Raw genomic sequence first — 13,796 nt, forward strand, 5'->3', positions numbered from 1 at the left:
CATAACGACAGCCGGGTCAAGGTGATCCTCTTTGCCGGCATCATCAGGAACCCGTCCAAAAAAACACATTACGAGAGCCGGATCAAGATGAAAATCTTAGCCGGCATCATCAGGAACCCGTCCAAGTGAATATATCATTACAAGCTGGGTCAAGTTGACTCTATTTGCAGGTATCCTTGAAATTTTTCCACTTATGTCCCTAGGCGATGCAGTTTCCATTGGATATAAGACTAGTATTTTAGACGCTGGTGAAATATCGAAGTATTATACAGGCTAATGTAAGGCTTAAATATTATACAATCTGTTGTAAGACCAAAGTAGCCTACTGGTAAACCAGAATTAGTAGGTATGGTAAACCAGAATTATACTAGCTTCTCCAATGGCGAAGTATTATACAGGATGGTTTAAGACCTGAGTATCACGCGGGCTGGTGTGCGACTGAAGTGCATCACTGGCTGGTGTAATAACAGGATGGAATCAGAGTGCCGAGAAATATTTACACGATCTGGGTGTATCGCATATTTTATGCTTATCGCTTATTTTTTTGGCACAGCAAACATTATACTCACTAACGTTTTGTTTTATTTATGTTCTTTTACTGTACAATATTATTCTTTTTCAAATAATTTCAAGTAAAATTCGCTATTGCACTGCAATAAACACGAGTTGCATAAGTTAACCTCTGATTGAGAACCGCGAGCCTTCGAACAGGCTCGGCTCTTCCCTATGAGTCTCTTCACAAACTAGGCTGGACTTTACTCCACTCGTAGATGGCATGGAGACATAAATTTTTCCATGCTTACCCAGCTATTTATTTACAAACGGTGGACAGTTACAAAAAATATGTAAACCTTGCATTACAAGAGTTATGATGGGATTTTTTAAGAAACTTTGAATATTAATGTTCACCAAGTCTGCGACTTTTACACTTTTTTCGAAATGTCAACGGGTTTTACGTTTTATTTTCCACTGAATGGTAACCTCGGCATTTCTTGATCAGCCTCTTTGTTGTAGATATTACCTACCAAAAACCTAGTAATGAACAAGCATGCTCATACGTGAAGTGAAAATCCCGTATATTGACTAGGCATTGTGGAAAGTTTGAGGGTAAAATAACGTCATAAATCTCACCTGTCAGTCCGCGACGGGTGGTGAAGAGAAGGGGAACTAAATGAGGGTCGAGGAATAATACGTGGTCAGTGGTCGGCCGAGACCAATTTATACTAGCCGACCGCTGGCCATTACTCGGCCACCTGAAACCCGTCCATTTCCCCAGAAAGGGTGCTGGCTCGGATATCATATTACAGACCACAAGCTCACGAGTAGAATCTTGCCGAGCGAAGGACAGAACTTAGGATTTCACGCCGTTGCCGTTGTCGCGAATATCTCGCTCTCAGACTTCGCCGCAGTCTGACTACAAGCTTCAATCACATCACGCGTAAGCAACACGCAGCAACCTCGGGGTGGGATGGTTTCAGGACTTTGTGCTATGAAGGATTTTGTTTGTCTTCTGTGTTTTAAAGATTTGTATCACGTGATACTTCGGTAAATAATAAAAATATATTGTTCAGAATCTGTCTTCAAATGCAGAATTAAGGACTACAACTGTTTTGCAAAACTAGAGAAATTCAATATTAGTTCTCTTTTACTAGCGCTGTGACATACCGTACCTACTGCACGAAACCGTCTACGTGGCACGGGTGCGCAGCCGTAGGCCAGAAAATTACCTCTCAAAGCAGCCCAGGAGCCAACATCAACCATCTAAATGCTATAGATAATGTCATCCTGGCACCTAAGCAGCTGTACTCAATTGACCTATCTCGCCACACTAACTGCTAACCAACAATGTTTCAGCCCCCAAGCTCAATACGTCTTTCTCCAATGATTTTCAACCCATACCATCACTTCTTACACATGCCGATATCCCTATAGAGGGTCCGCTGCCCACGCTGTACTCCGTGCCACCACAAAGGAAGCAAATAACCAGAGCGCTGCAGTAAGGTTGCAGCTGGAGGCAGGTTTGACATAGCGCCACAAATGACAATATGAGAAATAGGAATGTCAATCCCATCAATACGGATTTCAAAGTCTATAAAAATGAGCTTTCAAAGAGCCAGCAGACATCCAGTATGAAGGCCTAAAAACAGTCAACCGTATATATGCTGAAGTAGTCATGAAGCTTCTGGTCCGTATGATCAGATGGCATCATCAGTTCTAAGTGCCGAGGTTTTTCATGGTAAACGTAGAGAGCGCTCGTCAGTTTGGCTATTAAATGTCCGAGCCAACTACATTCAATTTTCCAACTATCAAAGTAACAAAGCCTCCCTTTGAATGCAATAAAAGTTATAGTATTAATGCACAAGATTTTATTTTCTTCTAGGCTTGACAGTTTTCTTGGTCCTCACAACAAACTTTCTCTTTGGTTTTTCCTCGTCTTGTGCCTTCTTAAGTCGCTTCCTGACGCGCTTGCTTTCTTCGGTGTCATCGTCGTCGCTGTTCTCGCCTCTGTTGGCTTTCTTCACGTCCTCGATGCGCTTCATCTCCTGAAATTATTATCAATAAGCTTAGATTTTGAAGTCCAATAACCGAGATGGTTATTGATGATGAATGGCCTGTCGACTGAAACAATAGATAGGTCGAGTAGAAAAAAAATTGGTTTCATGTTAAACATTAAAAAATATAACTCAGTACTCACTGCCGTGAGTGACAAAGAGCGCATCTTCTCGTCGACGAAAACTTGAGGTCACGGACAGACGGACGGACAGACAGACAGACGGACATGGCGAGCACTATAGTGCATTTTTTCCATAAATGAGAAAATGCGCTAAAAATAATCGTTCGAAAATTAGATTTACAGATTAGGAATTCTAGTCCATTTCATGATTATAGGAGATAACAATGGGTAATACAGATAAAATGGATGAAATATATTCAAATTAATAACCGATTTCATGGCGGAAGAACACGGTGGGTGAACACTCATAACTTGAGTGATGCATTGTGTTTTTGTTATCATGACACTTAAGCAACATTTGGATGAGAGAGCTAATTAGTTTGGGATATACTCTCCCAAAAGATGAATTGAAAAAAACGGTGAACGTTCAAGTTGTTAAAGAAAAGTGGAATTGATACAGGCAATGTAATAAGCGAAACTAAAATCAACTGCTCTCACATCAAGCTATATAGGTAGGTATATTCTCCCGCAATAAAGAATGAAACCCACCGATTTGGCTGATTTTTCCGCAGCTATGACTTTTTCTGTGAACTTTTCAACGTCTTGCTTTTCGGTTGGATAAACTGGCATGTTCTTTTCATCCGAGCCCTGCAGCACGACTTTCTCGATGCGTAGGAAGTCTTCTATTTCAAACTGTTGAAAAGAATACAATTCAACTGTTGACTAAACACAGTCCAGATGATGACAGGAACTCGATATTTGTTCATTTCATCGTTATTTTATTTGTGTTGCACAGCGTGGCTTTATATACAACAGTGAAATCGACATTCTTAAATTTAATTTTCAGAGAAAAATAAACTTATTCTATACTTTCTGGTACTCAGTTGATCTGGAAAAAAATCACCTATGCGTATTCAATAATTTGGCAAAAATTACCTCACCTTTTCAATTGCAGCGTGAATTTGGTAAAAAAAATGCCTCTACTTATTCAAGTGAAGCAACATGAATTTAACCTAAACCGGGGCCGTACTCACAAAAACAGTTAAGTATTCGTAACTTCATCAGCCAATCAATGACCGCTTCTCAAACTAAACCCACCAATCATAGACGAGCAGTCGGCAGATACATGTACACAAAAGAGTTTTGATGATACGGCCCCAGGAGTTAATCCTGACCTGCGATACAAACGTGATTGCAACACCAGAGCGACCGGCACGCGCTGTGCGCCCGACTCGGTGAATGTAGTCGTCGCTTGATGAAGGGACTTCCAGGTTGATGACGTAATCCACGCACGGGATGTCCAAGCCTCTGAAAAAACAATAACACTTATAACAGCATAATGTTCAAAACCCTTTCAATGCAAATAAAGGTCTGTAATCTACGCATGGGATATTTAAGTCTCTAAACAACACCAAACCTTGCCATGGCATTATTTCAAAGCATTTACCTGTTGGTACTAATTACGGAGAAGTTGAGTTCAATGCATAGCGTGCAAAATCAAGCGAGTTTCATCAAACCACATTAACATTTTTGTTCTAAAAACTTGTAAACAAAATGAAATAGTAAAAAATGTCATATTTATGGGGCGTAAATAGTAAAAATGTCATAGGTAGGGTGACTATCATCCAAGAATCGTGAAAAATGCATACATACACTAGACACAAGTCGCACACATTAAAAAAATTGTGGGGGAAAGTCACTTATTTCATCACAAAGTCCATCGAATTAAGATTAGGTTGAAGTCCTAATACAAGGTAGCAGTCCTATTACAATGTAGCAGTCCTATTACAATGTAGCAGTCCTATTACAAGGTAGCAGTCCTGTTAGAAGGTAGCTGTCCTTTTACATAGTAGTGGTCCTATTACAAGGTAACGGTCCTATTACAAGGTAGCAGTCCTATTACAAGGTAGTGGTCATATTACAAGGTAGCAGTCCTATTACAAGGCAGCGGTCCTATTACAAGGCAGCGGTCCTATTACAAGGCAGCAGTCCTATTACAAGGTAGCGGTCCTATTACAAGGTAGCAGTCCAATTACAAGGTAGCGGCCCTATTACAAGGTAGCGGTCCTATTACACGGTAGCGTTCCTATTACAAGGTAGCGGTCCTATTACAAGGTAGCAGCCCTATTTCAAGGTAGCGGTCCTATTACAAGGTAGCAGTCCTATTACAAGGTAGCAGTCCTATTACAAGGTAGCGGTCCGATTACAAGGCAGTGGTCCTATTACAAGGCAGTGGTTCTATTACAAGGTAGCAGTCCTATTACAAGGTAGCGGTCCGATTACAAGGCAGTGGTCCTATTACAAGGCAGTGGTTCTATTACAAGGTATTGGTCCTGTCTCTTATACACATCTAGATGTGTATAAGAGACAGCACCTCATTAGTGATGAAGACACCTCATTAGTAAGACACCTCATTAGTGATGAAGACACCTCATTAATGATGAAGACACCTCATTAATGATGAAGACACCTCATTAGTGATGGAGACACGTCATTATCGTCACCTTATTAGTGATAGTTGCCGAGAAGAGCATCGTGGTACGCTGCTTAGGCAGCGCCCGCACCACGCGGTCCACTTCTTCCTCGAAATCCAAATTTAATACACGGTCAGCTTCGTCCATCACCTGCACAAGATTGGTACAATATCACATGATTGCTTGCATTTCACAGTTCTTATTATATTGAAGACAACGTGTTTATAATTTCTAAAAAATTTTTAATTGCATACACAAATGAGAAAGTACAAAGTGTTTGGCAGACAAAAGTTTTTAAAGTAAGAAGAAAGAGAAAGAACTTTTATTTAAAAAAATTCTCAATTTCTTCGAAAATTCTCTGAGACAATATACATTTTAATTTCTAGTAGGTTACTAAGTAATTTTCCCTATGATTATTCAATGGTAGGTTGACAAGTCAATAATTCATTTAAGTAGAGTGACTCATAAAAAAACATAATATAAAAAACTCCAAACTCATTACAAATCTTAAATTTGAATGTCAACTCACTATGGAAGTAAATTCATTCTCCTAACTTCTTTCTACTCAACATGTATTAAATAACCGTATAACTAACACAGTGAATACAAATTGATGCATGCAGAACATGTCTCTCTTCAGCAATGCTAACGACATTGCTATGAAGAACTGGGAGATTCTAAATGATATTTTCAAATTCTTTTCAACCAGTTACTATAGTAGCAAAGGAACTAAATTCTTTTTACCTAAACTTCTAGATGTATTCACTTCAACATGTGTTGAGAAATGTAATACCACAAAGTAATACATTTTTGTTTACCAAATATTTAATTGAAGAAAGTGAGAAGCCCTTAAGGTGCTTGAGGTGGTCGACGATGCGGCCGAGGGTGGCAACGATAATGTGAGGGTTCTTGAGGAGCATCAGCGCCTGCTGCGTCATGTCAATGCCACCCACCACTGCCAGACACGACAGCCCAAACTCTCGACCTGCATATAAATATTATTATTATTGTATGGTGCAATTATCGTGGCGTCCGGTTCAATGAACTTCAAGATCACATTAAATATGATTAATTATTCATCTAGACTGCATAGAAAACCATTCGGAAATAACAATGAACATTTATTTTTCAATCTAGGGTGCCTATGACATCATTAGGTGATCAAATTAGAGAAAATTATTTCTATAATTCATCAATCTAAATTACATACATCATTGGCTGAACACAACAGCCTGAAGCCCGTGCCTTGACAAAAACATGGTTCATTTAACAGTCTCCTGAACAAGGATCGTCATTAGCTAGACAACCGTCAGTCATCTTGGCCAATAAAAATTTAGTTCATTCATCAATCTAGCTAAGATGTTTCATAACCTCAACAAAACTGTTCAAAGTCCCAACCTGAACAAAATTTAGTTCATTCATCAATCTAGCTAAGATGGATCATAACCTCAACACAACTGTTCAAAGTCCCAACCTGAACAAAATTTAGTTCACTCATCAATCTACAGCACAGGAAACATAACAGACGGTAGACAAACCCAAGTCATCGAGCTGCTCCTTAATTTGTATGGCCAGCTCTCGGGTGGGTGTGAGGATGAGGGCGAACATGCGTTGAGGTTTTAGTAATAATGCTTGTAGGATGGGCAGTCCAAAGGCTCCTGTCTTGCCTGAACCAGTCTCAGCAATCCCAACAACATCTTTGCCTGAAAATATAAAAACCTATTGGAAGTTTGCTAACAATTCTTTAAAAAATCTGTAGAATGATTCAAGTAATGAGTTTACATCCTAGCAAAATAATGAGAGCTCCCTTCTGGTGTATGCAATGAACTCCTTTGCCACACACAGAGGGTTAAAAATATTTTTTTGTGTCTGCAGAGTACAAAAAATCTTTCAGGTCATATTTTAAAAATTCTTAAAGCTACACCAAGAACAAGGAGGATTCAATGTGACTATTCCTACCATTAGCAAACACAACTAGAAAAAGTTAAATCAATGAGAGTTAGCATGAACAACAATAGCACGTTTTATGACAAACATTTCAATAGCTATTATTTGAGGTCCATATGGAATGACTTTGCACACAGCTGATTTAATCTTAGTAGCACTGAAAATAGCTCTAAAATGCTTCTTATACTAGTTTACTTTTGTTTAAATGTTTGATGCATTTGTGCTGTTAAAGGGTTAGTTAATTTTTAATCTGAATGTTTATATAAATCAAAGCACAAAAAAAAAAAGAAAAACTGAAGGCTGTAATGAATATCCTCCACAGCACAATATGAATGACAAGATGCTAGATACAAATTCCTTAAGTAAATGCTAGCTTACGAAATACCTTGTAAGGCCACAGGGATGGCTTCTTTTTGGATTTGTGTAGGTTTGGTCCATTTCATTTTTTCACAAGCCTCACACAGCTCATCAATCAGGCCCTGGAAGATAAGAATATTATATTGTCAGTAATACTACATAAATTATCACCCAGGCACAGAATGTATGCATCTATTTTCCAAGCAAACTTTACCCATTCCTATGATTCGTGACTACCATCAAATGAGGGAATAAGGGACAATTTAAAATTTAATTTAATTTTTTTATAACTTCTCACCATGAAACATTTTATAAACAAGTTTGAGCTCACTTTAAAGGTCAATGCAAGGGCCATCATATGGCAGCTCCAAAAAAATCATTGTTATTGTATTGTCTCTTTATGAAGAATTTGCAAGATGAGCATTCTGACATTTGGAATGCAGTTGTTAGCAGAACATTGCTCTGTAGAAAAAAAAATATCATCTAGCTTATTTATTCATATATTCTAACAATGGATATAAATAGGACCATTAGAAAATTTGTTACATAGGTATATTGTTAGGTATAAACTCAAAGCTCCAAATAAAGTTAAAAATATCGTCTGTTTTGAGCTGTTGTGTATGGAAGCATACCTTGACCACAAGTTAGAATTGTGTATGTCATGTGACTGTAAATAAAAGGTGAAACGCTTCAGTAGAGTGATTTATGATAGAGGTAATGGAAAAACAAGCAACACTGAATTTAATGGATAAAACATTATACTGGCTTACACAATTCAGGGTAAAAAGTACAAGCTGTTTGTCTGTGTTATTTCTTCAAGAATGAAAACTTTGTATCTGTATGAACTATGAATAGAAGTAACATGTGTTCCACTTCAGAATATCTGTATATGGCATTGGCATGTGACTCATGTGAGCCTCTGATCTCTGCCATGTCTTCGTTGTGGGGGTACCCTGGCCTGCGCGTCGGCCGGGTGCGCCCAGCCCACCGTAGGACTGGCCAAATGGCAGAGGCCCCCCCCGCCCGGATTGCTGCCGGGTGGAAGCCTACCCCACCTTATTTTTTTCCGCTTAAGGGTCGGGAAACCTCAGCCTCCCCTACCCCCTAACTCCCTTGCCTCTGCATCCTCCACTTTAACTGCAATGGGATCCAATCCAGCACAGATGAACTGGCTGCCTTCCTCGCACAGAACGATGTTGCGATTGTCTGTATCCAGGAGACTAAACTATCAGCTGCCTCCCGCCCCCCCTCTTTTCCCGGATACACGCTGGAGCGTAGGGACCGTCCCAGTGGTCAAGGTGGCGGTCTCCTAATCCTGATCTGTCATGACATCCCATACACCAGGCATGACATTTCTCACCTCCTGCGCAGTGATGCCACCATAACAACCATGACATTTCTCACCTCCTGCCCAGCGACACCACCATAACGACCACAACAATCTCCACTCCTCTTAATGGCTCCCCTCTCCGTATTGTCAATATATACATCCCACCAGCCACCTCCTGCCTCCTGGGATATTCCCCGGACTTCTCTGACATTGCCACCATCCCGGACAACTGTCTGATAGTGGGCGCCTTCAATGCCCATCACCCCTCCTGGTTCTCCCACACCAAGGACCATAGAGCAGCAACGAGAGGGATCAACATCGATGACTTCATCTCTGGCTCCCCCATAGTTTTTCTCAATGAGGATTTGCAGACCTGCCTTCTCTCCCATGGTCCGCCCTCCCCACCTGACCTGCCATCATCGCATGGCAGCTGCTACTCAGCACCTCATGAGCTCCTCAAGTCACCCTGAATTCCGACCATTTACCTATCTTGCTTCATTTACCTCCCGCCATTGAGGCCCCAGCTCCCAGGTCTGCCCGCTCTTATACTAACTTTAAGAAAGCAGACTGGCCCGCCTTCACTGCAGCAAGAGGCGTCTTGGCGGTGGCTGCCAAGCAGCACATCCCTATGGGCTTTCGAAAGGAGTTCTCCTCCGCAGCCAACCCTGGCACCCGGTTGCTTATAGAGCAATGGGATGACATCAGGGCGCACAACCTTAATGAATCCCAGCTCCCTGAACTCAACCTAGAAATCACTACTTCAATACAGGCTCATGCCAGGAACACGTGGCAGACACATCTCGCCTCGAGCAACAGGCAAACCCACCAGTCAAAACACTGAAATCTCCTCTGCTTACTATCCCAAAAGCTTAGCTGCCCTCACCCAACCAGCCAATCCAATTTGGTCAGACCCCCCTCTCGTCGCAGCGCAAGATTTCCATCTCCTTCTGCAAACTATTCACCTCCATTGCTCTGCACTCTCAAAACACATCCACCTGCCACCTTATGCGTCGAATTTGGGCTGAGTACCCCCCGGACAGGGATTGCACCCCTTTCACCCCAACATGTTGAAATTCGCCATCAGAGCCTCCAACAATTCTTACGCTTGGGGTCTGGACAGCCTCATGGTCCGTCGCCTCAAACATCTTGGCCCACATGGCCTCCAGTTCCTCACCCAGATCTTTAATACCGTATCTCTGTCTCCACCACCTCCATTCCACCCATATGGAAAAACTCAATAATTATCCCAATATTAAAACCAGGTAAATGTGGTAACCAAGGCTCCTGTAATGCATCCATGTAATGCATCCGTAAATGCAATTCTGCATCTGTCTTTTTTTGCAAATAAATCATAGTTTAGGTTAATTACTTTCCATTCTATGTTGCCTGTTGCACAATTTGATCTATGACATTCTATGCACAATTTTGTGATGACCAATGATGCATTAATTTTTTGTCAAGTGAAATTTTTTTTTTCGCTGAGTGAGGTAAATTTATGTTAATTGATTTTTTATTAAATGGAGCCTTTGCTAATCTAGGTTCTACTGAAAATGCATTTTCAGGGGTGTCCCTTATGACCCTATCTTGCAGATATGGCTCCCATTTTTTTAATGAGATATCCAAATTCAGTCATTCATGTTTTTTGAGCCAACACCTGTGTGCATCTTTCATGTAGGTAAAATTTTTTAACATGGCTACTATTTTTTTTTTTTTTGCTACATAGCTTAGCAGAGGAACTTTTCCAAAATCTCTTTCCACACTTTTTTCAGGGATTTTTTATATGTAGTAAATTTATGATTTTTTAACTTGCTTTGAGTTACATAGATACCGGTAGTAAAAATGTTCAACTTTATGCCACTTTTTTTTGGTTTTGCAATATCTTGACTAGTTTAGCTGCTACAACATTTCTGCAATATGTGGGACGACAGTCCCAATTTACCTCACCTCATCCATCCCTTAGTACTCCATTTGACAGTATATGAACCTTAATTTTTAGAATTCCAACCTGCATGAACACTGGTGATAAAGTGATTGTTGTGCAGATTCTGCCAGTTCCCTTTCCCCTCAGCCCTTGATTGTCAGTTGCCTTTCCATTATGCAATTTTCAACAATCACCTACAAAAATTGAAATTTTGTTTTTACCCATGCCACAATGCAAGACATTTCTGCCAAAAATTTAAAATTGGCTTTGCCTATGGACCATCCACTGTGCAGAAAGTAGGTGAATATTGCAAGATCTTTGGAGAGGCTTCTGCAGCAAAATTTACACATTCAGAAGATCTTGCTGACACATTTGGATTGAAATTATTACATTCTAGACATTTGCCATTCTTCAGCAAACTAGGGTAAACGCACCATATTCCGACATCATGGGTAATTCCGATACTTCTCAACTTTTTCCTTTATATTAAGATTTATCTTAGTTCCATGCATGCATAGATGGTTGAAATAGTGAAGTCATACTATTGCACGCCAGATTTCCACAAAACACTAGGTCTGGCAGGAAAATGTTAAGATCCTCAGCGCAAAAATCCACGTCACCCAGTGAGAACATCGAAAAACATGTCAAAGTTGATAGTTGACCTTGCTCTACCAAATAGTGATAAACTGTTTGCGTAGAAAGAATATTATTGTTTGAGACTTAAATAAGTCTGTGAATATATTAGGAATCCTTCAAGTATACTTGTATTTGCTGATTTTAAGTGGTAAATAAATTAATAGATGATCAAGTTAAGAGACGGTTTTAGACACATAAAAACTAATTCCAATACAGCTCAGAATTGGACACACACAGCTAGTTCCGAGCTGTGTCGTATTCCGATACGGCATTGGAATTTGAACAGAGGGCATTGAATTATGATTTACGGTTTTGAAGCGCTCTGTCTGCAAGTCTACAGACATCACACAGCACATTTCAGTGATGTCAAAATTAGTCTCACAATATGCCAAATTTAGTCACACACAGCGTTGGAATTCAGCAAATTGTAGATTTGGATTCTAAAGGCTTTTAAATAAAAATGGCAACAGTTTGTGACGTTTCATCATTGCTGGCGCATAGTGTGGTGTTTTGAGAGTGACATAAAGCAATCAGAACTCGAGTTGCGCATACGGTGATCTTTTTATAGCCATTCATTTCTTGCTATGTCCTTATAGTGTTGGAATATGGTGTGTTTACCCTATTTAGAAAATAGTTTAAAATCTGAAAGACCGCAAGTGACGCATGCAGTGAATAACGAGAACAATAATAATTTTAGAACTAAGCAACAGTTGCTAGGACATAGGGTTCAGGATAGCTTTGTTGATATGAGCACAGCACCATCTCTTGGCAGTCTGGGCGGCAGAATCGTGTTAAGCCTCACTCTACTTTGCTGCTCTCTCTAGTCTAAATAGAAGGCGCCACGCATCGACTGCCAAATAGCTGCCAAGCTATATGTGTTGCAGTTTGTGGAGAGTAAGGGATATACTATCAAAGTTGTTAGCAGCATTTTCTTATTAACATTAGGCGACGGATCTTTAAAATGGCCATCAACGCTTTGGGCTAAAAATTCATATATTGGCAACGCTGCTTGCACCCTCTTCACCCTAGAGGCCTATTACAATTTTTTCAGCAAAATACAAGAATAATGGTTATCTTTGCCTTTAATTTTCTACAAAAATCACATATGAAACTTGCTTTATCAATATTTATAAAAAATTCCGTCCAACATTACAGATAAAAAATTTGCTCAAAATTTTAATTTTTCAAAATTAGCCCATGTAGCTACAAGTGATACAACAATCTGTTTCAAAAAGGGGCTTAAAAAGATATCAAATTGTTAGCAGTCAAGCATTTTTGTCTCATTTATGGGTGGTTTATGCACAATTTTGGATTTTCCAGTCTAGCATGAGGCCGATGGGGCTGTGTTCTAGAAATATGGGCTAAATTTTTCATTTTTCCCTGCCTTTAGCAACAAAATTACAATAGACACTTACCAAATCTTTGAAAGTAACTTCTCTTTCTTCCATTGTAATTGTTGTTCTTGTAGATACTGCTGAAGATTTGTCTTGAAAAACAGAAGAAGGAGGTCACCAGTCAAGGGCTGCTACTTCCGTACTTAGCCTTTAGGTAGGTAGGCTACTTTTGTTTGCTTGATAGCCTACTTAAAGTTAGGTACTAATAAAGTTGGTATCACAAATTCACAATATTAGTCTTCAGCCATTCCTCACATAAGTTTTTCAGTATGGTAAGTTTGAAAATATGTTTTTAACTAGCCAACAAACTGTGGGTAGAACACATGAAAAAGAATTATTAATGTATATTTTTCATAAAAATTATGAAAATACAAACTACTACAGTAGTTTGTACAGTATTCTTTCTTTCTTATTTATTCTTATAGGAGCACTGGAAACTAGTCCATAAAGCCCCTTGCCTAAACTGGGCTTAATTGGTACCTACCTAACAATTAAACAGCTCTTAAAGTGAAAATCTGAAACAAAGAGAGAACACACACACACTGACACACATGGAAAAAAATAATAAATAAATAAAAAATACTAAAATAAAAAAAAAATAAATAAATAAAAAATAAAAATTAAAAAAAAATAAAATAAAATAGAATAATAAGAGTAAATAAAAAATAATAATAAATAAATAAAAATAGAAAAAAATAAATAAAAAATAAAAAAATTCAAAAAGTAAATAGATAAATAAAATAAAAGTAATGCAAAAATTAAACATACCTAGATAAATAACAAGAATGAAGCAATGAATGCAATAAATGTTAAGAAAAAATAAAAGAAAACAAAGAAAATTGAAAAAATAAATATATAAATAAATAAATAAAAAGGCCAAAATTAATATAATAAAAATAAAGAAAAACACACAATACTGACATTAGCAAAAAAAAATAAAATAAAATAAAAATAAATAAAAAATTTTAGAACAAAAGAACAACAAGATACAAAATGCAATAACATAACATAGCAGCATGGATGGCAAACCCATTGAAGAGTACAAGACACAGCACTCGGCAGA

At 38.8% G+C, this 13,796-nt stretch overlaps 1 protein-coding gene across 1 annotated transcript; it reads right to left on the reverse strand.

Annotated features, from left to right (window-relative positions):
• Nucleotides 1-2,349: 2,349 nt before the first annotated feature.
• LOC108679964 (probable ATP-dependent RNA helicase DDX47) lies at nt 2,350-13,060 on the reverse strand. Its single transcript, XM_018168711.2, has 8 exons — nt 12,755-13,060; nt 7,481-7,574; nt 6,687-6,851; nt 5,967-6,133; nt 5,165-5,298; nt 3,850-3,982; nt 3,224-3,367; nt 2,350-2,543 (listed from the first exon to the last, which is right to left on the reverse strand). The coding sequence occupies exons 1-8, from the start codon at nt 12,785-12,787 to the stop codon at nt 2,367-2,369; spliced, it is 1,047 nt and encodes a 348-aa protein (XP_018024200.1). The 5' UTR covers nt 12,788-13,060; the 3' UTR covers nt 2,350-2,366.
• Nucleotides 13,061-13,796: the final 736 nt, after the last annotated feature.

The sequence above is a fragment of the Hyalella azteca genome, unplaced genomic scaffold (genome assembly GCF_000764305.2).
Source record: "Hyalella azteca isolate HAZT.00-mixed unplaced genomic scaffold, Hazt_2.0.2 contig14244, whole genome shotgun sequence".
NCBI classification, from domain to species: domain Eukaryota; kingdom Metazoa; phylum Arthropoda; class Malacostraca; order Amphipoda; family Hyalellidae; genus Hyalella; species Hyalella azteca.

Bases quoted from the DNA above. Each gene is read 5' to 3' on its own strand.
- LOC108679964 (XM_018168711.2), bottom strand. From the start codon at position 12,787: ATGGAAGAAAGAGAAGTTACTTTCAAAGATTTG. The intron at 5,299-5,966 runs GTAAACAAAAAT...AATCTTGTGCAG, and splicing joins TTTCTTCAATTAAATATTTG to GTGATGGACGAAGCTGACCG. The intron at 2,544-3,223 runs GTGGGTTTCATT...TAATAATTTCAG, and splicing joins CGGAAAAATCAGCCAAATCG to GAGATGAAGCGCATCGAGGA.